This window comes from Molossus molossus, unplaced genomic scaffold, assembly GCF_014108415.1.
Source record: "Molossus molossus isolate mMolMol1 unplaced genomic scaffold, mMolMol1.p scaffold_m16_p_35, whole genome shotgun sequence".
In the NCBI taxonomy this organism is placed as follows: Eukaryota; Metazoa; Chordata; class Mammalia; order Chiroptera; family Molossidae; genus Molossus; species Molossus molossus.
Window position 1 is genome coordinate 1,142,934 of NW_023425372.1, and position 22,560 is coordinate 1,165,493.

The window sequence follows — 22,560 nt, forward strand, 5'->3', positions numbered from 1 at the left end:
ACCAGCTCCTGAGGGGCATGCAGCCGCCAGGAAGACCTGCGGGCAGGAGGGGCGGGGTGTCCCAGGAGTCCCAGCGGGGACAGTGTGGCACAGCCCCACCCCAGGCTGGCCTCTGAGTGCCACCCCCACCCACCTCGGGCCCCAGCTGGCTGAGCAGGCGGGGAAGGGTTAAGGAGGGCGGGGCTCCAGGGAGGGGCGGACCGGGCTGGGCAGCGCTGTAGCTGTTGATGGGCATGGGCACATGCAGGGCCAGCCTGCCGCCCCGGCCCCCTCGGGTGACTCCCACAGGCCATGGAAGAGCCCAGGGACCCTGGCGGGTTCAGCCGGGACCAAGGTAAGGGGAACGGAGAGGCTCAAGAAAGAGGGCTGTGGCCATCCCTGCAGGGAGCCCAGCGTGGCTGCTGACCCACAGGCAGTGCTTGGACCCCTCCCCCAGGAGTCTCTGGGAGGAGCCAATTCCCCCGTGCAGGCATCTCCCGGTGAAGGGTGCGGACAATCCTGATGGGCAGCGGAGGAGGTGCCCCTGACCTGCAGCCTGCCCCCAGTGGACACCAGCCTCGGCCGGGGGTTCAGAGGCAGGGTGTCCTGGCCCGAGGGACCCTGGGGGCTCGCCTGGTCCAACCTCCTCCTCCCCACTCATCCAGGGCAGGTGGAGAGGTTGCTGAGCTTCGGTCAGCACCATGGACAGGGCCGCTGCCTTTCCCTCAGGGACCGGAGGGGTCTGAGTTCTCAAGGTTCTGCCCGTGGCCCCTAGGAGGGAGGTTTATGCTCAGATCTGCCACACTGCCCTGACCTGGGCGCCCGGGCTCTGCCCTGGGTAGATGGCACAGAGCAGCAGCCATGGCAGGGCCCTCTGGGGCTGCCCAGGGCTGCCTGGTGCCAAGGAGCTAGGGCACAAGGAGGGGCCCGTGGGTGGTGTCCGGGCTGGTCCTGCAGTGACCAGATGGGACCGAGCTTCTCCCAGGCAGGGTCTCTGTTGCCCTCATTGCCCTTGCCCTGGCGGGAGGTGGAGCGAGGCAGCGAGGGCAGGGGCCAGTGCCGCGGCTGCAGCAGGAGTCACTTGGCCGGACGGCAGCAGAACTTCCTGCCTGAGGGCTGGGGTCCAAGGGCAGTAGGAGCTTGCCTTCTGGTGATCTGTGTGGATGCATCCTGATTTTCCTGGACCTGGGTTCTGCTGCTCTCTGACTGGCCTGGCTGGGGCGGGGGCTGGGCAGGCGCGGAGAGCGTGTGGGGAGCAGGGGCGGCATTCCCCGCAGTCTGAGGATGCGTTCCTGGAGGAGCCTCTTGAGCTGTGTGGCCTCACGCAAGGCACCCCGACCCTCTCTGAGCCTGTCCTGGAAGAGGAGGCTGCACGGGGCAGCCCCCGCAGGTGGTGTGAGCCTTCAGAGCCGAGCGCCTGGCCCTGCGGCTGCCCCTGCGGCCCCTCTGTGAACGGGGGTGTGGCAGGGGCAGAGGGCTGGGGGCGCAGACCCTCCTGGCCTGCTGATGGCTGGAAGCACGCGGGCGCTGCTCCCGGGGGAGAGAAAGATCCTAAGCGGCAGCGGAGGGCAGAGCAGGTGCCTGGAGCCCTGTCCAGCCCTCCATCCGCACAGCTAACGAGCCGAGGACGATGGGTGGCTGCTCCCGCACCTCCCTCCTGGAAGCCTGGGACGGAAGCCCTCCCCTCGGGGGCAGCGTGTGTGTCCGGGCAGGCGGGGGCCACGTCCGTGCCATGGCTCCGGCTCACGCGGCCGCCAGGGAGGGGCCTCAAGGAGGGCCTGAGTCATCAGAGTCTGTTTCTTCCCGGGACCTTGTCTCCAGCGTGGCGAACGGGCCTCCCGCTGCCCGGGAAGGCCATGGGCCTGGGCCTCCGGCAGGGCAACGGACACCCCCAGGACAGGGGCGGGAAGTATTCCCTGGCCCTAGGAAGATGGGGGACAGGAAGTCGCTGACCTGGGCATGCGGCACCGGCCTCCACCAGCCCAGGGCCGCATGCCCTGGGAGACCCAGGACGGCTGCACTGAGCTGGACAGTTGGCGGGAAAAGGATGCTTGAGTGGCCACCGTCCCGAGCAGCCCCAGGGGCCTGAGCACCCTCCAGCTGTGAGGCGGGGGACCCAGGTGGGGGACCCAAGGAAGGCTCCGTCGGCAGACATGTCCGTATGAGCCCCGATGGGCCCCGACGTGGGGACAGTGAGCCCCACTGTGCTGTGGGACCCTCAGGCTGCTCGGATCAGGGACCTGCAGACACACTTCCATGTGACTCGGGGCGGCTGTTCCGCGCTGACCCCTGGCGCATGCCCGTCCCGCAGTGGCACCGCTGTTTGCTTTGGGAGCCTCTGGAGGTCAGGCCCCTGCGGTGGAGAGCTGACCAGTCGAGGGTCAGGCGGCTCCTCGTGAGTTCCCTCCCGTGGGCGGTGGGCGTGTGGGGAGGTGGACAGCGGAGAGTCAGGGGAGAACTGTGCAGGGCCCACCTTGGGACAGGAGGCAGGGACGGGCAGCTGGCCCAGCCCCCGGGCAGCGGGGTCCTGCCCGAGGAAGTCAAACGTGGGGGCCTGGCCATGTCCTGTCCATGCCGAGGCCCAGGGCCCTCGCAGGAGCTGCCCCCTAGGGGCCACTGGCCTGGCGGGAGGCTGCGAGGCCGGACGGTCCGGGGCTCAGCCTTCTCCTGTTTCCTGTCTCCTCTGTGCCCACTCTGCCTGGTGGCTGTCCAGCCCGGCCAGCTGCCAGAGGCCCAGTGGATGTGTGGTGGGGGCAGGGCTGGCTCCACCGAAGCCTGGAGGACCCCCCCTGGGAGCTGCGGGCCCCTTTCCTCCCCCTGCGGGAGTTTCCTCTCCTCCCCACAGGCAGGCTGGGCTCCATCTGGTGACTTTTCAGGAAAGTGCCCCCACCCTGGTGGCTGCGGGAGCCTCTTCCTTTCTAGCCGCTTACTGGGGGCTCCCTGGGGCCCCGTCCCCACATAGGCTGGGCACCTCCCTCCGGAGAGCTCTGGCCAAGTTGGGTGCGCGTGGCCCTCCCTACGCCCCTCCCAGCCTCCGCGCTGGAGCCTGGCTAGGAGCCCCCAGAACACAGAAGCCAGGGCACCTGTGAGGGAGGGAGGCTGCGGACAGTTATTAATAGACTCCTCTCCACAGGACTGTCGCATGTGATTAATGCCACCGAGGTAGCTGAGGTGGGGACCGCCTCGGTGAGGGGGGCAGGGGGCCTGCTCCGGAGGGACCCTCACTGAGGCCGCACGGGCCCCAGCTGGGTGCCCAGGTCCCTGTGGCTCAGCAGGCAACAAACGAGGGCCCACGGCCCCAGAGGGGCTTCTCCGGGGAGGGCCCCGCACTGCCCGCTGCTGCCGGACCTGGGGCGGCCGTGCCCATCAAGCGCTCCTCCTGCCTGACAGTCGTGGTGCTAGGAGCCCTTCCAGGACGCAGGTGCCCAGGGGCTCTGTGGCGAGGTGTAAGGCACAGGCCAGGCCTGGGCTGGTCATTTGGTGTCAGGCACAGAGCACGGATGGCCACTCGGCCTGTTCCCACCCTCTGACCCACTCGCCGTCCTGGCTCCCAGGTCTAGTGCCCAGGCCGGGACAGGGCACCCGTCCAGGAGCCGCCTGGGCAGAGCCGAGCCAGGCCAGCTGCTCCGGCCTGCCTGACGCTGCGGTCGGCGGAGGGACCAGGCCCCTGCCCGTGGCACTCGGAGGAAGAGGCTTCCTCCCGCTGTCCATGGGGGTGGCCGGCGTGGCCCTCCCTCCCCAGCTGCTCCCACTCCCATCCCTGGTGCCCCCCCAACTTGTCTGGGGTCAGCTGAGCCTTTGTCGACCCTGCCAGCCGACCCCATGCCGCCCCCCGCTCAGTGAGGGCACAGGTGACCTGGGGTGTGTGCACCCTCGTGGGCCAGCCAGCCTGTGTGAGTGCGGGCTCCCCGGGAAGAGTCTGCACCGCTGGGCCGCTGGCCTCTGTCCCCTCCGCGTGAGGCCGAGGCTGAGTGCTGCCGTGACCACAGAACTGAACCAGGGCTCGGCTGCTGGCAGCCAGGGCTCTGCTCCCAAGCCGCCGCGTCCTCTGCACTCTGCGGGGCTGGGGAGGACGGGGGCGGGCAGGGTGCTCCTGACGGGGGACTGAGCCCAGGTCTCCCAGGACTCCCCCTCCCAGGAGCTGCCGACGGGGCGGGCCAAGCGGGCGCGGGTGCCCCGGGCCAGCCCAGGTCGGGCACGTGAAGGGCAGCAGGCTCGGCTGGCCCGGCTTCCGGGGGCAGAGCCCAGTGATGACCCTGCCCTGGGCAGTGGCCGCCTGCACCAGGAAAGGTCAAGCTGAGGTGTGGTCCTTGGGATGGCCGCACGGCCAGGAGCCGGGAGCTGGGCCAGGGGGCGGGGAGTGGGGACCCGGGCTCAGGGGCCCCGCACCTTCCAGCCAGTGCTGGGAGTCGCCGCGGAAAGGGGTCCAGTGTGCCCCAGGTCACCCCTGGGCAGACAGGTCTGGGAAAGCGGCCCCCCGTGGGTGCAGCCTTCAGCCCACAGGGGGCTGGGCACTGAGGGGTGAGATGCTGCCCCCCACCTCCAGGCCCCAGGCTCCCCGTGGGCAGGACAGAGTGGGTGACAGGGGAGGCACAGGCTGGGGCGCAGTGTGGAGAAGAGGTGGGGAGACTGCTCCTCGCAGGGCCGGGAAGTGTGCCCCAGAGGGTGGGACCCTGGGGACCGGCCCCTCAAGCCTTGTGGCCATGTTCTCTGGGTCTTGGGGGGGCGCCTGTCTGTCCTGCCTGCCATTACTCAGCTGGGACGTGGGCTCCCGGGCTGGGGCCTCGAATGACACTGCTGCTCCTTCAGCCTCCTCCTGGCTCCGGCTCGGACGGGGTTCCCTTGGCCTCAATCCTCCGGGCAGCTGGGCTGGTCCCAGCCGGGATTAGCGCAGGGGATTGCACAGAGGATGGGGGGGCGGGCAGAGGCCCGAGGCTCCCTCACCCACAGACCCTGCGACCTGCTTCTCTGGGGATCTGTCTGGAGCCTTGCTGGGGGGGGGGGGTGGCCCGGGGCCATCTGGGACAGCAGGGGACAGTCAAGCCAATGCTAGAGGGGCCTGGGAGCAGCCCTGCGGGGGCCTCGGGGGCTCCGACGGGGAGGAGGCAGAAGCGGAGGAGAGAAGGGGGCCGTGTGGAACCCCTGTGCGCCCCACCACTGCCTGGCCTGCTGCGGAGGCTGCTGGGGCGCCGGCCCCCTCTGGCCCCCCTGAGCCCACCCCTGGCCATCTACCTCCGGCAGGCCCACGGGCACCGTGCTTGCCTGGCCGACGCCCTCCTCTGGGTCGGAGGGAGTGTGGCCCTGTCTCCGCGGTGGCAGCCTGGCCCAGTAGGTAAGGGGGCCGGGGCTCCCCGCTCCCCCGGCAGAACCTGTCCGCTCAGGGCCGGTGGGGCCAGGAGGGCGCGGCAGGCAGGCCTGGGCAGGCCCACCCCAGCCCCGCAAACCTTAACCTCTCGCCCCCTTGGATCTCCCTCGGGGGTCGTGGCTCCAGGACACCGTCTTCTGCTGACCCTGCTCGGGGCCTGGAGGCTGAGCCACAGGCGGGCAGCCGGCAGGTGGAGCTGAGGGCATGGCCCTGGGGGCAAGCTGGCTGGGCCCTTGGGTGCTCCAGGGCTGTGGCTGAGGGGTCCCTGGCACTCTGGGGCAGCAGCACCTTCATCCCACCGTGCCGGTGCCGGGCACGATGCCCTCAGCGCGCCCCCTGCTGCCGGCAGCCCCCCAGCCCCGGAGCCCGTCTGGCGCAGCCCTGCCCTGTGCCCTGGGAGCTGTGAGCTGCAGACAGCGGCCGGGTGTGCGAGGAGGGGGTTCGGGAAGAGGCAGGTGGGCCCGGGTGGGGGAAGGGTTTCGATTTGGAGCTCCTATTTGCGCTGGGGTCCTGAACATGTCAGGAGGGGGTGCAGGCGACCGGGAGCCTGGCTGGGCATCATGGGGGTGCCCACCTTGTGCCTGGCACCGAGGCTCCCGAGGGGGGCTCAGCCACTGTGTTCCTGCACCCCCTCCTGGGCAGGAGCCTTTGGGGCCGTTTGTGGTGGTCGCTGGGGCTGGTGCAGGGGGTAGACGGTGATTTGGGCAGGTGGCCAGTCCTGTCTGAGGCCTCAGCTGGCCCTCGGGCGCCAGGACCAGGGGAGGGCAGGGCGGCAGGGCCACTGGGCAGAATCGCTGTTTCCCTGCCAGGGCTCTGCCTTGAACAGGGTCCCAGATGAACCCGGGCCAGCCCCTGGGGTCACAGGCAGCCCCGGGGGTCTGAGCCGGGCCCTCAGTGGGTGGGTGGTAGGTGGACGGGCGGGGCGGGGGGCGGGGCGCGGCCGTGCTCACGAGCCCTGTCTGTCTGTCTGTCTGTCCCCGCCCGGCAGTGGAGAGATGCATGAGCGCCATGCAGGCGGGCACGCAGATGGTGAAACTGCGGGGCAGCTCCAGGGGCCTGGTGCGCTTCTACTTCCTGGACGAGCACCGGTCCTGCATCCGCTGGCGGCCCTCCCGCAAGAACGAGAAGGCCAAGAGTGAGTGGCCGGGCCGGCCTCGGCCTTCCGAGGGGACCTCTGGACACGGCGGGGAGGGTCAGGGCCCCACGCCCCCTGAGACCCCGGGGCCCAGCCCCGTGCCAGGTGCAGGGCTGGGCCAAGAGGCCCGGGGACCTTGTCTAGCTGGGCAGATAGGACCTCCCGGAAACAAAGGACCCCCTCGCTGGGCACACCGAGGGCGGGACCTCAGGGCCAAATGTTGGCCCCGGCAGCCTGGGGCACGAGCAGCTGGCGTGGGCGTGGGGCCGTGGAGCTGCCCGGGGTGAGGAGGGGCGCAGAGCTGGGAGGGCCGCAGGGCATGGAAGGGCACGGTCCGTCCTGAATAGGGCACGGCAGGAACTGGGCTGGGGTCCAGGGCCAGGGAGGGAGAACCCTCGTGGGCCAGGAGAGGGACTTGACTTCCCCTCCTCTGGCTGTGCCGAGGGCAGGGACCCTGGTGGGCCAGGGCAGGCCTCCGCGGGCACTGCCTCCACCTTGGGGCCAGGAGAGAGCCACACTGGAGCCCCTGGGAGGGATCTGGGGGGGCGGGGCGCCTCCGGGCCCAGGCAGGTGAGCGCCTGCTCTCGGTCCAGGGTGTCGCTCTGTTCCGGGCTCTGTTCCTGGCACAGCATCCTGGGAACTCGGCCGAGGAGAAGCTGGCCTTCAAGTGCGGGTGGCCTTTGAGTGCAGGGCAGCCTCGTGCCCTGCAGGGTGGCGAGGAAAACAGGCTGGGGGTAGAGGGAAGTGGTGGTGGAGGCCCACAGAGGCCCCTTCGGGGAGGGCTGAGGGGCAGAGACCTGCACGCTGGGGTGGGGGAGACCGAGGTGGGTGTTTAGAGCAGACTCTGGCCTGGGAGGGTCCCGGGAGGGAGAGGTGGGGGCAGCTATTCCCTGACTGTCAGCCCCCCTGGTCTGGAGGCCCAGAACCTCCCCGCCCACCACACTGCTGTAGACAGGGAGCTGGGGAAGGAGGTGGGGCCTCAGGAAGGGGGCGGGGCCCCTCACTGCATGGTGGGGAAGCCCCCCATTATTGCTCTAGACATGACAACCCCAGAGGGCCAGAGCCTACGTGGGAACAGCAGATGGGTGCCCGAGGAGGTGCAGTGGGGGGCCTGGCTGTGCTGAGCCCGGGGTCCTGCGTGTCTGGGGGGCCCTGCCACAAGCATGGGGGGGACCCTGACATCACCCTTCGAGCTCACGTCCTTGTGGTAACTCAGCATTTGGATGGGGCCTCCGTGGAGCCCGCGCTCTGTGCGTTAGGAACCTGAGCTGGTCCTGCTAAGCAGCACCTGGCTCACCCCCGGCCCCACCTGCTGATGCCGGAGCTTATTGTGGAGGTGGCCCCAGGACCGCAGCCGTGCCGGCCAGCAGTCAGGGAGACGAGCAGACGGAGCTGGGTGGACAGAGTTGGCTTGTCCGGCCTCACTCTGCAGCCTCAGCCAGACGCCGAGCTTGCCAAGTGGGGGTCCCCAGCCTCCGATGGAAAGGGCACCTTGGCAGGGCGCCAGCTTTGCCACCCGTGGGCGGGAGCGGGGCCACCTGCCCTGGGGAGTGCTGTGACCGGCGCCCACCCCGCAGTCTCCATCGACTCCATCCAGGAGGTGAGTGAGGGCCGGCGGTCGGAGATTTTCCAGCGCTACCCAGACGGCAGCTTCGACCCCAACTGCTGCTTCAGCATCTACCACGGCAGCCACCGCCAGTCGCTGGACCTGGTCTCGCCCAGTGGGGACGAGGCGCGCACCTGGGTCACCGGCCTGCGCTACCTCATGGCCGGCATCAGTGACGAGGACAGCTTGGCCCGCCGCCAGCGCACCAGGGACCAATATCCTTGGGCACACAGGCAGGCCCCGGGGGCACGTTTGGGGAGTGGGAGCAGGAAGGGTGTTGGGCGGGCGCGTGGCCCTGCTCCACCCGCGGTGGCCCCTAACTCGGCCCCAAAGTGGCTGAAGCAGACGTTCGACGAGGCCGACAAGAACGGGGACGGCAGCCTGAGCGTCGGCGAGGTCCTGCAGCTGCTGCACAGGCTCAACGTGAACCTGCCCCGGCAGGAGGTGAAGCGGATGTTCAAGGTGAGGCGGCAGAGTGGCGCCCGAGGGGGGGCCTGCCCGCACTGCAGAGGGCCCGGGTGGTGCCATTGAGCTGCAGCAAACAGCAGGGGCGAGGCTTGGCCAGGGACCCTGGACAGTTGCTGCCTCTGCCGCTGAGCTGGGCCCTGGGGGCAGGTGTTGGTCAGTGAGGAAGACCACCCAAAGGAGGCCGCACCCTCTTTCCCGCCCCACCCCATAACTCCACTGCCCTAATGGGGTGCACTTTTCCTGGTGGGGTGCCAGGTGTCCATAGGCCCCCGTGGGCAGCCGGTCTGGTTACCTGCCCTGCACAGCCTCCTGGTCCCCAAGCACCCTGGTGTTGGAACCTATGGAAATGCACCCTTCTGCTGGGCGGAGGCCTTAATTGTCTGTAATTAGGGCGTCATTGTCTTGCTGCAGCCAGGGAAGAGGCTTTCAAGAGCCTGAACCAGACCCCGTACCCATGCACACACACACACACGTGCACTCACATAGGCACATGCAGACACACGCACATGCACACACAGGCAAGCACAGTTACATGCATGCATGTACGCGTACACATAGGTATGTGCACACAAGACACACATAGCTACATAGTTATATGCGCACACAGACGCACTCATAGGCACACACAATTATGTGCGTGCTCACACACGAACACATGTAGGCACACACATGGGCACACGTGGACACAAATGCACACACATACGCAGTTACATGCATGCATACATGTGCACACACAGTTATGCACATGCACACACAGGCACACACCCCCAGTTGCGTGCATGCATACACTTGCACACATATGGGCACGCACACACAGTTATGTGCATACATACATGTGCACACACAGTTATGCATATGCACACACATGCACACACATGCACACACCCCCAGTTGCGTGCATGCATACACCTGCACACATATAGGCACACACACACAGTTACGTGCATGCACACATGTGAACACACGTAGGCACACACAGACACACAGGCGCACACTCACGCAGCTCGACAGATCTGCTAGGTGCAGCCCCTGGCACTCCTGCAGAGGTTCTCACGATAGACGGGTGGTCACGCTCGGCTGGAGCCAGGGACACTGCCGGCTTGGGGTCTGTGCGTGAATGGAGGGTGGTGAGCGGGATGCTGTCAGACTGCTGGCTGAGGACTGGGGGGCTTTCAGGGCCCCTTCTGAAGGCCCCAGAGGGGACAAAGCCTGCCTGGGCCACGAGGAGCTGGCAGACACTCAGGCCTGCTGCTCACCCCACCTACCTGCCTGCCCTGCGCCCAGAGGCAGCTCCGGGCTCACAGGCCCTTCCAGAACAGCGAGGCTGTGTCAGGGGCCAGCAGCAGGACGTGGGGTCCAGATTGGCCACTGAGGTGGGAGGGGAGGAAGCCCCCCATATGGACTGGGTGTGAGTGAGCACAGGCCCTGAAGGCCCGGCACAAAATGCCCCTTGTTGGGGGCTCTTGGAGGCCCACCCTGCTCCCCTCCTGTAGGGACGCCGGGCCTCGCACACCCTCTGGCACACGAGGGGCTCCCCTCGGGGCTCTTGGCTCACTTCAGGCCTGGCTGTGTCTAGGCTTCAACCCGATCACCCCAAGGAAGACATGAATGAGGGGACACCCTGCAGCCTGGGCTCAGCAGGCAAGGTAGGCTCCGGGCTGATCGGAGCGAAGTGAGTGGGGGGCTGTTGGCCTGGAGCCACAGACCCCAGACCCTGGGCAGCTCAGACGCAAATGGCCATTGTGAGCGGGGGCTCCTGAGTGGCTGGGCCTCCCTGCCGGTCAGCCCGGCCTCCTCTGCCAGCTCGGAGCCCAGGGCGGGAGGCTGACCTCCGGTGAAGCAGTCACTCCGGTCGGCTGCCTCAACTTGACTGTGGAGAAATCTCACTGTTGTGTCTGTCCCCCTGAAATGGCCTGATCACAGGGAGATGTGTGGTGGGCGGAGTCTGAACTGATGGGGGGTGTGTGGGCGGGGTCCAGCGTGGCCCTCCGGCCTCGGGGGCCTAAGGAATCCCTGGGCCAGCTCCCAGCGGGGCTCCGCCTGGCCTGTTTGTGGGAAGAAAATCAGCATCGGACCACGTGGGGGGTGTTTCTGCGGCTGGAGGTTCAGCTCCGTCCTTTCGGGTCTCACGGAGCATTTTTATTCACCGCTGGGGACAGCAGCGGGGTGGTGAGCAAGCCGCCACTCTGCATGGACTCCTGGCTGTGCGGCCCAGACAGAGCCCAGTGGAGCAACCACCACCCTGTGGGCCGGACAGAATGGGCATCTGTGTCCAGCTCCAGCCATGCCCCCTGGGAGGGCTGTCAGACAGGCTCTGTCCCAGAGGGGCCCTTTGACCTGCCCGAGCCTGGTCTGTCCATCTGTCCTGGTAGCTCTCGGACACAGGGCTTCCCTCAAACCCAGCACCAGACACACCAGGGCCTTTGTCTGGCATCTGCTGGGCCCCAGTGCATTGGGATCTGGGCTGGGGTCTTCCCACCAAGCTGGTCCTGCCCCAGCCTTGGCATGGGTACCTGCATGAGTACTCAGGTCCCGGAGCGAGATGCTGGGGCCCCACCGCAGTGCCAGGCCACAGGGCCGCGGGAGGCAGCTGCCCAGGGCAGAGGTTGGACCCAGCTTTCCTGGGAGCCCTACCCTTGTTGGCGATGGGACATGGGGATGGCTGGGGCCGCCTGGCTCATTGATGATGATCCCGATTCAGAGGGGCCTCAGGGACCTGGCACCCACCCAGGCCACCCTGGACTGTGTGGCCACAGGAGGCACTAGCCAGATGGCCTGCAAGGCTGGTGGACACTGCTGTCCATGGTGCTGACCCGGGGTCTCCCTGCCGGGAGTCACCTCCAAGTGGGTTAGGTTCGCACCCTGTCCCCACCTGCACCCCTCAGGGCCAGAGAGCTGTCTTTACACTCGGGGTCTTGAGCAGCACCTTCTAAGGTCCCGACCTTGCTTCCTCCTGGGGTCTCTCAGCCTTGTAGCCCCTTGGCTTCAGCTCCCCAGGGCCTGACACCGGGACGCTCCCTGAGCCAGTGGGTTCATAAAGGGCCCATGGCCTCGTTGGGGTCCCGGTGGCTTTGCCCCTGGGGGTTCCTGTGGGTGTTGCGTGAGCCACTCTGTCTGCAAAAGGGGGGCAGTGGCTGAGACCGAGCACACCATGGGCAGCCATTGTAGTGACAGGATCAAGGCCCAGGGGGACACTGACTCCAGGGGCTGTCGGCTCCGAGTATGATGTCACTGTGCTGGGCTCAGCTGCAGGTTAACCGTGAAAGGCTTGGACCAGGGTCAGTGGTCTTGGTGGGACAGTCAGAAGGGGAGCCCGGTGAGGGTCCCGGGGAACAACCAGGAGGCCGTGACATGGGCAGTGGCACTGGAAGGGGGAGGGTGGATTTGTGGGGGTGACTGAGAGTGGGGGTGGGTCTGGAGGACCCCTGGGTGTGGCTCCAGGTGGGACCCACGGGCTGTGCGTTGCAGGAGGCGGACACGGATGACCACCAAGGCACTCTGGGCTTTGAGGAGTTCTGTGCCTTCTACAAGATGATGTCCACCCGCCGGGACCTCTACCTGCTCATGCTGACTTACAGCGACCACAAGGACCACCTGGACGCCGCCGACCTCCAGCGCTTCCTGGAAGTGGAACAGAAGGTGAGTGTGCCCAGCAGGCTGGGGCTGCAGGCGGCACACCCCTGCGCTTCCAGAGGGAGCCCCCCTCGACCGCAGCTTCCCAGTCCAGCCTGCCCTGCTCCCGGCCCCGCCTCCTCCGTCCACCCACTTGTCCGGCAGACGCCCAGACCCTCCGGTGCCGTGGGGCAGGCCCGTCCTTCTTGCTCCACCCCAGGCAGCTCTGTCTGTCCTGAGGGCTGACTGCTCCCTGGGTGCTGTCCTGCTGACTGGCGGCCCAGTGACCAGAGACCTGGGTCTGGACCCTTGTCCCAGGCCCAGGGAGAGGCTGGGTTCCCCCTACTCTGGTGGGCAGGAGGCTGGGCGTCCAGGGAAGGCCGGTGTCCCCTGAGGAGAGAGGGCACGCGTGGGGACTCAGACAGCGTAACCACCTCGAGGCTGGTGGGAGGCGGCGGTGAGGTCGCCTTCTGGGCCTGGGCCTTCCTGGGACCTCACTTTGGGGTGGAGAGCGGGAGGGGAAAAACTTCTGGGGCCAGGCACCCAGGCCAGGGAGTCAGCCCTGGGGTCTCAGGCAGCGGCCGCTGGGCAGGGCCAGGGCGGGGGCAGGAGCAGCAGGAACCGCTGGGGGTCCAGGCGGGTCTGGGGCGGTGCCGAGATCTAGCTCCCTGAGGGTTGTGCTGACAGGTTGGCGCCCCGCCCCGCCCTGCCCCCCTCCCCGTGGGGCTGAGCTCCTGGGCCCCTCCCCTCCCCGCCCCCCGTGGGGCTGTGCTCCTGGGCCCTCCCCTCTCCGCCCCCCGTGGGGCTGAGCTCCTGGGCCCCTCCCCTCCCCTCCCCCCGGGGGGCTGTGCTCCTGGGCCCCTCCCCTCCCCTCCCCCCGTGGGGCTGAGCTCCTGGGCCCCTCCCCTCCCCCCGGGGGGGCTGAGCTCCTGGGCCCCTCCCCTCCCCGCCCCCCCGGGGGCTGAGCTCCTGGGCCCCTCCCCACTGCTGCCACACCATTGGCTGGAGCTCGTCCCTGGACCGCCCACCTGCCTCCTCTCCATCCCGAGGGCGGGAGCGGGGAGCCCAGGCGGGAGGCTGACAGCACCCTGACCTCCCACCGCCCCGGGAGCCTGACCCCCAGCCTGGCCCCTGTGTAGCCTCAGGACAGCGCTGCGGGTCCTCCATCCGAGCTGCCTGCTCGGCACAGGGCGGGAATGTGGCCAGGGCTGACCTTTGCTCCCTGACCTCTGCCCCAAGCTTGCAGGGCTCTCCAGACCTGTCTGGAGCCCAAACTGCCCTCCAGGCATTGGTCTGAGTAGGGTCCTGTGGACTGGGGCCTCCCAAGGTCTATACATGTCAGGAGCTCTGAACCCCCCCATCACCTGTACCCACCCCCACATTCCTGGGGACATCCTGGAAGCTGGTGGGTCTACTATTGGGAACGGGGGGTCCTGGTGGCTGGGGCTGCACCCCAGGACTCTGGGAGCTCATGCAGCCTTCAGCGGGGTGGGGGGCACCTTGGGCTCGGCTGTGGCGGCAGCTTTCTTGTGAAGGACGTGGGTGGGCAGCAGGAGGGGTGGGTGAGAGGCCCCCTGTGCCCAAGCTCCTCCCGGTAGGAGGTGTGCCTGGGGTCTGCTGCCCCTTTCGTACACGGGCTGCTCCCTGCTTAGCAGGCCCTGGTCCCCGGCTCTCAGGGCCCCTAATGGGGGGCGGCCAGGGCCCATGAGGCCAAAGAGCCCTCCCCTGCTGGAAGGATCTTTGTCCGAGCCCAAGGCGGGGGGCACGGTAGGTGGCCAGGGAGGGCCAGGGCCTCCTCCCCCGGCTCAGCCCTGCCGTGGTGATCAGAGCCGGGCTGCGGGCAGTGGACAGGGGGCAGAGGCCGGGCTGGTGATGGGCCGGTCTGGCTGGCGCCCCTTCTCTGACCAGATGACGGGCGTGACACTGGAGAGCTGCCAGGACATCATCGAACAGTTTGAGCCGTGCCCCGAAAACAAGAGCAAGCGGGTGCTGGGCATTGACGGTGAGTGGGTCACCCCGTCCTGCCCACCTGGGAGGCCGCGGGGGGCGGGGGCGCCGAGGGGCATCCTGAGGGCGGCTGCAGCAGGTCGCTCTGTCCTGGGAGGCTGCCAGGGCCGGTGGTCCTGAGATGGGCCGGCTCGCCGGGCTGAGCCTCCCCACACCTGCTCCCGCAGGCTTCACGAACTACACACGGAGCCCGGCCGGCGACATCTTCAACCCCGAGCACCACGGTGTGCACCAGGACATGGCCCGGCCACTGAGCCACTACTTCATCGCCTCGTCCCACAACACCTACCTCGCGGGCGACCAGCTCATGTCCCAGTCGCGGGTGGACATGTACGCTTGGGTGCTGCAGGCTGGCTGCCGCTGCGTGGAGGGTGAGTTGGGGCGCCGGGACCCCCCAGCCCAGGGCCAGGCCCGGGCCAGGGGCTGGCGTGTCCCGTGTGGGACCCCTGGGCAGGGTGTCCGCCCTCTGCCCGCTCAGGGCTGGGAAGGCCTCTCCCGGGTGGGCATGGCGTTCGCGGGCTGTGGGTCCCTGGGTGTCGCGGCCGGGGCTGACCGGGTCGCTGCCCGCAGTGGACTGCTGGGATGGGCCCGACGGGGAGCCCATCGTGCACCACGGCTACACCCTGACCTCCAAGATTCTGTTCCGAGATGTCATCGAGACCATCAACAAATACGCCTTCGTCAAGAACGAGTGAGTGGCGGGCTGGGGGCTGGGCCGAGGCAGAGGCCCTGCCCACCCCTCTCTGGGCACAGGCTCGGGCACCCTGGCGGCCGCCGCCCAGAGCAGCGTGGCTCCCGCACTGACTGGCCCCGAGAAGCCGCTCTGTCCCGCCTCCACTTGCTGTCCCTCAGCGGTGGCTGCAGACATTGCCGACAACGCCCAGTTCAGTTGCTGGGAATTGAAGACCCCTCCCTGCACCCCTGTTACCTTCGGTCTCGCTCCAGGGGGCTGGCCGGCGAGGGGGCAGCTTGTGAGTGAGGGAGCGGGGAGAAGCAGCCTGGGGGCCCCTCTGGAGGAGCCGGCTCTGTCTGGGGCTGAAGGAGGGGTGGGGGTCAGCCGTCTCTGCCCGGCAGCCCGGGCCCTGGGATGGATGGCAGCTGAGGGGTGTCACAGAGCAGAGAGCTGGGGTGCACAGACCTCCTGTGACTGCCCAGGGCCAGGTGCCTGCCGGGACCTTGGGACAGAGCTCAGACCTGTGGCGGGCGGGCGTGGGCGTTGCCGGCACAGGGGTCTCCCCAGGCCCCAGGCTTCAGGCTTCACTCCTTGCCCGAGAACTGGGGCAATGAATACCTTCGCCCCACGACCTGCTTGCCACGTCAGCATCACAGGGACGTGCCCACGTCTTGCCTGGGTCACATTCTCTGAGAGACCTGCGCTTCCTGACAGGGTCATGTCACTTTTTGGCAAAACCCCAAGGAGAACGTGCGCGTGGCTAAGAAAACACCGAACAGCGGAGAACGCGCAATGAAAAGCCCACGCTGGGGCCCCAGGGCCGCCACAGGACAGTGCTCCCGGGTCTAGGTCCTGGGGTCACCTTCCGCAGGCTCCGTCGCCGCTGCACCCTTGTTTCACCTGCATCGTGAGAAGTCGTGACTTGTGACGGCTCCAGTGGTCCCTTCTGTTTTCCCGGAGTTCCCGGCGCCTTGGTTTTTCTCGTGCGGGGAGGAGCGAGTGCTTCCTCTGCCCTAAGGTCTCCCTCCTCTCACACCTGCACGGCGCTTTTCAAAGCCGTCGCTGGCCGCCCTCCCAGAGTGGCCGGCAGCCCGTCTCTCCCGGGCTCCCGGGGGAGACCCCTTCTCACTCAGCGGTGCAGGTCACCGGGCCCTACAGGGTGGGCCCCCGGCCTCACCTACCCCCATGTCGGCCGCAGGTACCCGGTGATCCTGTCCATCGAGAACCACTGCAGTGTCGTCCAGCAGAAGAAGATGGCGCAGTACCTGACGGACATCCTGGGAGACAAGCTGGACTTGTCGTCGGTCAGCAGCGAGGACGCCACCATGCTGCCCTCCCCGCAGATGCTCAGGGGCAAGATTCTGGTGAAGGTGAGTCTCGCCCGTCCTCGGGGGCGGCCTCGTGCCGGGCGCCTGGCTCGGGCAGCGCAAGGGCTGCTCGGAGGGGTCGGGGTGCCCCTGCCCTGCCCTGGCCCCCCTCTCTCCGTGGCGGCCGCGCCATCCGGGGACCTCTGCATGCCACCGAGGCGTCCCCTCCCACGCGGCTGCCCCGGGCTGGCACCTGCCCCGCAGCCTGAGACCCCAGAGCAAGCTTGAGAAGGCCCTCGCTGTGCAGCTGAGCCAGCCCCCCAGTGCTTCCTGCAGGGCCCCTTTCATGGTCCCCCCGCCCCCCAGGGCAAGAAGCTGCCCGCCACCATCAGCGAGGACGCCGAGGAGGGCGAGGTGTCCGACGAGGACAGCGCGGACGAGATGGACGAGGAATGCAAGCTCTTCAACGGGGATGTGAGTGGGGCGGGGAGCGGTCAGGGAGGAGGTGACAGGGCAGAGCGCCAACCACCAGGCTGCTGGGCACACACACGGCCTGAGGCCACGGAGGCCCCTACACACAGGACTCGAACCCTGGCTCCTAGCTCGTCTGCGGACACTCCGATGCAGCGAGCCGTGCACGCCTTGGTGGTCTGATTTGGTCCCCATTTCTTTTTTTATTTTTATTTTTTATTTTATTTTTTATTTTATCCTCACCCGAGGACATTTTTTGCACAGATAGAGTGGGAGGGAGAGAGAGGAAGAGAGAGAGAGAAACATCGACATGAGAGGGACACATCGAGTGGCTGCCACCCGCACGACCAACCAGGGCCGGGGACAAACTGCAACCGAGGTACATGCCCTTAGCGGGAACCGAACCCGGGTCTCTCCCGACCGCAGGCCAATGCTTTAACCGCTGAGCCAAACCGGCCAGGGCGATTTGGTCCCCATTTCTGAGACAACTCTTGGGGTGCTGTTTGCTCAGCGGGCCCAGTCCTCTGTCTGCCCTTGGCAAGTGGGGGCAGTGCTGGGGTGAGGGGTCCCCCCCGAGTCCCACGCCACTTCCACCCACACCTGGGCTCTGCTCCGCGTGCCCCCTTCCCGCCTCTCCCCAGCCAGACCCAGCTCTCCCTGGGTGCCCAGTGGTCCTGCCCCCACCCCAAGCCCAGCACCAGCCCCCCCTCCAGGCAGCGCCAACTCTAATGCTGAGAACTGAGCAGGAAGAGCCGCCTGGCCCCGCGGGGCGGAACGTCACCTCCTCAGGCTGCCCCTCTCCGTGTACCTTTGCTGTCCGGCTCCCGGCAGCGCTGGGCTGATGAGTCAGGGGCTTGCGCAGCGGGGACAGGAGCCTCGGAAATTAGCATCTCCGCTCCGCTGGGCCCTGCTCTGGATGCGGGGCTCCGGGCAGGGAAGGCTTTATCTCTCCCGGGGGGGCCATCGTAGGAGGACAACCGGAGAGGAGCTTCCCAGCCTGGCTGGGTAATTGTTTCAGGAAGCCCTGAGGCAGTGGAAGTCTCTCTGCTTTCTAAATTTTTTTATTGTGTTTAATCCTCACCGGAGGATATTTGTCTATTTAGCATCAGATGTGGGGAGGGGAGAGGAACATCAGTGTGAGAGAGACACACCGACTGGTTGCCTCCAGCACGGCCCCACCAGGGCTGGGGATGGACTGCAACTGAGGTACGTGCCCTTGACCGGCATCGAAGCCACGACTCTGGTCTGCGGCCGACGCTCTAACCGCTGAGCCGAACGGGCCAGGGCCAGTCTTTCTGCCTTGGGCATGCCTGCACTTGGCCGGAGCTAATGGCAAACTCAGCTCTGTGAGGGGGACCTGTGCCCACTGTAGCCTGGGCCCAGAGCACCCAGATGCCCAAGACCCAGGCTCCTGTCCTGCCCTGGAGAGGTCCAAGTTCACCAGGGCCACCTGGGGGCTGCCCTGGGCAAGGAGGGCCCTGTCATGGGCCAGCCAGGCAGTGTCCCCACCCCTCCCATCTCCTTGGGCAGCTGGTGGGGTCCCCGACCCAGAGCTGTTGAACGAGTGGTCGCTGTGCTCGCTGACCCCTCTCCCCAGGCCCCTGAGCCGGCGTCCTGTGGGCAGGTGGCTGGGTGCCTGCGGGCAGCCTTGTGCGGTGGAAGAGGCAGCATTAAAATCAGAGGCGCCGGGGGTCCAGGCTGTAGCCCCGGAGCACACAGGCTGGGTGGGGACCAGCAGGCGATGTCCGAGGTGCCGAGAGGGAGGGCGGGCTCAGCGGCCAGTGGGCCCCTCTGGCCCTGCCCCAGCCGGGGCTCAGGTGCTGTGCTGGGGGCTTTCAGGTCTCCACCAGTCGGAAGCGCGTGGAAAACATCGCCAAGAGGAAACTGGATTCCCTGATCAAGGAGTCAAAGATTCGGGACTGTGAGGACCTGCATGACTTCACTGTGTCCCCGCCGCCCCCGCCTGGGAAGCCTGGGCACAAGGCGGAGGGCAAAAAGGTGAGGGCCTGCAGGTGAGGTCGGCGTGGGCTGGGCTAAGGGCCTGGAACGAACGTGTGGTCTGTGCACAGACATTCTCGTGTGCAGACAGCCGCATGTATCCGTGCACACCTGCACACACCTATACCAACCTGTACGCGTGAACCCATGCACACCAAAGCTGTGCACACACGAACCTGTGCACACACCTGTGCACAGACATTCTCGTGTGCAGACACCCGCATGTATCCGTGCACACCTGCACACACCTATACCAACCTGTACGCGTGAACCCATGCACACCAAAGCTGTGTACACACGAACCTGTGCACACACCTGTGCACACCTGCAGCCACACACATGCACGCCTGCACACAAACCTGGGCCAGCATGCCCACCGACACGCACACCTGCTTACGCGCCTGTGTACATGTGCACACACATGCATGCCAGCACACCACCTGCACTCATACCTGCACACACTCGCACACACGCTGCCTGTCCCAGTGGCCCTCACCGTGTCCCAGTGGCCGTTTGCCCCGTCTATGTGGCCGCTCTGGTGTGCCTGGCAGCCGCGGTCTGCCCCCTTCAGGGGCGATTTGAGCATTGCCAGGGGTGGAGGCAGGCCCTCCCACCCGGGGTCTGCTCAGCGACAGGGAAGGGCATGCAGCCTCTCAGGGCCAAGCCTCAGGGGGGAAAGTGCAGCTGACTCCCACAGACGAAACAGGGGGGGGCTGTCACAGCAGGTGGGGGCGGGGCAGTGAGCCTGAAGCACGGTCTGTCAGCCGAGCGGCTGGAGGGCTGGGGGACCAGGAGTTCCTCAGGGGCTGGGGTGGGCTGGGGTGGGCAGGGCAGCTGGCCCCGGGGGCAGGTGGGGTTTGGTTGGCCCTGCGACCCTGTTTCACGAGTGAGCAGGGCTGGGGTGGAGGTGGGGACAGCGTGTCCGTGTTCCTGGAGAGCCCACCCTGTCACAGACCCCACTGCGGGGCCAGCTGGGGGACGGGGGTGGGATGGGGGGTAGAAAGCAGCCCCTCCCTGGCCTGGCGAGGGGGCTCGGCCCCTGCAGTATATTCAGAAGTGGGTGTGTCCCACCCACGGGGTACAGGGTGCAGCTGGCACCACTACAAACTCGAGAATTGCTCCCTGCAGTGGCCCACGGGTCCCTTGCCGACACGTGGTCATTTACCTTCAGTCTCAAGAGGTCTAGGTGGACGAAACAGCGCCTGGGGCTCCAGTGGGCGGGCAGGCGGGCAGGTGGGCAGTTGGACAGGTGGGCAGACTGGACGTAAAGTCTGCTGTTCCTCAGCCAGGCACACCTGGGGGCGCCCAGGAGGGCAGCCTGGCCCTAGGGTCTGTGTCTGGGCCGCATTCCCGGTGGGCCCAGGGTGGGCTCTCGGGGAGGGCTCTTGGAGAGAAAGAAGCTCCGACTGAACTGCCAGGTGTGAGGACGTGGGGGGCAGCTGGGAGCTCCAGCCCCACCCGTAGCACCTGCTGGGGTGACTGGGTGGAGCCACAGAGCATCTGAGGGGGACCCAGGCAGGGGGAGAACACCTGAGCCCGTGGGTCACAGACCGGCCTCCGTGTGCCTGCCTGTCCTGTGTGCTGCAGAGCCCGAGGCTGTGGCCCCGCCGCATGGGTCCCAGTGAGGGTCCCTGTGGGAGACGGCAGTGTGTGGGGTGGAGCAGGAGTGTCTGTCGGGGGGGGGGGGGGGCAAGGAGGACTGTCCCACCCTGTGTGCTGGGCACAGCTCCTGAGGTCTGGTGCCCCAAGGCCAGGTGTGGTCCTGTGCAGGAGATGCTGCCCCAGCCCCCGGGACTGGACTTCTCGGTCCGGAGGGGTCGCCAAGCTGGGCTGGCAGGTTCTGCTCCATCTGAGGTGTGGACCTGCCTCCCCCCTCGCGTTCTCTGTGAGCACCTGTGGCCCGGGGTCGGAGAGGCCAATGCGGGGCCCCCTGCCCACAGCCCTGCTGCCTGCAGCACCCTCGAGGAGGCCGAGGTTTGGGTCAGTGCGGGCTTGGGGTGCACGGAGGTCCGGGGTGACAGTGCGTTCTGGCTGCAGACGCCTCTCCAGGACGCTGGGCCAGCCCGAGCCTCTCCTTGGTTGGGCTGATTCACGGGCACTTGTGTGTGGCTTTGAGCGAGGAACATTTATTTATTTATTTAAATATGTTTTTATTTTTATTTTTTGGAGAAAGAGGATGGAAGAGAGAAATATTGATGTGAGAGAGAAACATCCATTGGCTGCCTCCTGCACGCCCCCTACTGGGGATCGAGCCGAAACCCAGGCCTGTGCCCTGACTGGGAATGGAACCGGGACCTCTCAGTCCGTGGGACAGCGCTCCGTCCACTGAGCCACGCTGGCCGGGCTGAGCGATGAGCATCGAGTCCAAGCGTGTCGGCCTCAGCAGGCTGCAAACACCTCAAAAGGGCTCCTCGGGCCGCGGCCAGACGGGGGCCATCAGTGCTCGGGGAGCAGGCCGCTGCTGCTGGGCCGACAGACATCTCGAAGGCACTTTGGGGCTTAGCCCGTGCTGAGTGCCCCCGTTATTGCGGGTCATCTTCTCCACACAGCCCACCTCCGCCGGCTGACCAGGAGGCACAGGGAGGGCACCGCCAGGCCCCAGTCGCTCCGAGAAGGCAGACCCGGGCGGGGGGCAGGGGAGCTCGGGGCCGGCGGACAGGAGCCTCCAGACCCTGCCAGGCTGTGCCTGAGCTAACGCGAGAGCCACGGTGGGCGGTGTTCAGGCAGATGAGACCAGGGCAGGTGCCTGGGCCCCGTGGCTGTCACCTCTAGAGGATGGGGTCCCCTCCCCTCTGCCCGGGGGGCAGACACTGGTCATCTGCACCCCGTCCCCCCTGGGTACCGTGGGCTTCACATCCCCGGAGCTTGCGCTCCAGGCCACTTCACCAGAATCCACACCTGAGGGCCCCTCTCACCTCCTGGATGAGGGGGCTGGTGGGTCAGGCTGGGCGTGGGGGGGCCTGTGTGCAGGGGCACCCACAGGGGTGTGTGTACAGAGAGTATGTGGGTGCGTGTACGGGCGTGTACAGGGTGCGCGTGTGCCTGCCTCTGACTGAATCCCTCCAACACAGACGCTCGGCCTCAGGCTCACAGGCCCCGTGAGCTTGGCAGAGCCAGCCCTGGACGAGTCCTGCGTGGGGCCCCACACACCCCAGCACAGCTGGGGGGGTTGGCAGCCTCTGGAGGGGCTGGGGGGCGGGTGGAGGCTGGCACAGCCCCCGCAGCTCCAGGCCCCTGAATGAGCTGCCAGACGGATGGAGGACTGTGCCTTGGGCAGGGGCTGGGCAGGGAAGGGACCCTGGTGGCCTTGTTCTGCAAACAGGAAGCAGCCCGCCCGTCGGGGGCAGGGCCTGTTACCTGTGTAGTTGGGTAACACCATGGCCGCCGCAGGGAGCAGGCGGCAGGAGGCTGCAGACGCCCCAGACTCAGAGGGCATCGATCAGTCACCGTCCGGGACGCAGAGAGCAGCTGACGCGGTCATTTCCATGGGGCCCTCCCGGCTCTCTGGGGGCCGGGCCTCCTGTGGGGCCTGGGGCAGCAGCCAGCCCACCTGGCTCTCCCTCCCTCCAGCCCCGCTAGGTTTCCCCTCCTCCAGAGAGGCCCCTTGGGTCCCCTGGAAACGCGCCTGCCCCACCCCCCTGGTCCGATGCTGGGCTCACCCCGTCCCTGCCGTCTGTCCCCCCTCCCAGGCCGAGGAGGACATGGAGTCTGGGGAGGACCCTGGAGCCAGCAGACGGGACGGCCGGTTTCTCATGAACAGTTTCTCCAAGCGCAAGGTCTGGGGGCTCCCGGGCTGGGCCCCCCCCTCACATGTCCCTGTGTCCGCCGGAGGGGGCTCTCCTCCAGCCCGCAGGCCCCTGGCCCACCTCCCAGAAGCCCCACTTGAGTTCCTGGGTGCATCCCCGGCTGCAGGGGTCCGGAGCCTGGTCGGGGCTGGAC

General features: G+C 67.4%; 1 protein-coding gene across 1 annotated transcript in view; it reads left to right on the forward strand.

The window, feature by feature from the left end:
* Nucleotides 1-2,150: 2,150 nt before the first annotated feature.
* Nucleotides 2,151-22,560, forward strand: part of PLCH2 (phospholipase C eta 2) — a 29,407-nt gene continuing 8,997 nt past the window's right edge. Inside the window, 14 exon segments of the mRNA XM_036281428.1 lie at nt 2,151-2,323; nt 5,221-5,237; nt 5,240-5,311; nt 6,333-6,479; nt 8,057-8,300; nt 8,418-8,547; nt 12,022-12,192; nt 14,074-14,167; nt 14,340-14,543; nt 14,743-14,863; nt 16,044-16,215; nt 16,519-16,626; nt 18,463-18,621; nt 22,311-22,397. Coding sequence (XP_036137321.1) covers nt 2,151-2,323; nt 5,221-5,237; nt 5,240-5,311; nt 6,333-6,479; nt 8,057-8,300; nt 8,418-8,547; nt 12,022-12,192; nt 14,074-14,167; nt 14,340-14,543; nt 14,743-14,863; nt 16,044-16,215; nt 16,519-16,626; nt 18,463-18,621; nt 22,311-22,397 — 1,899 coding nt within the window.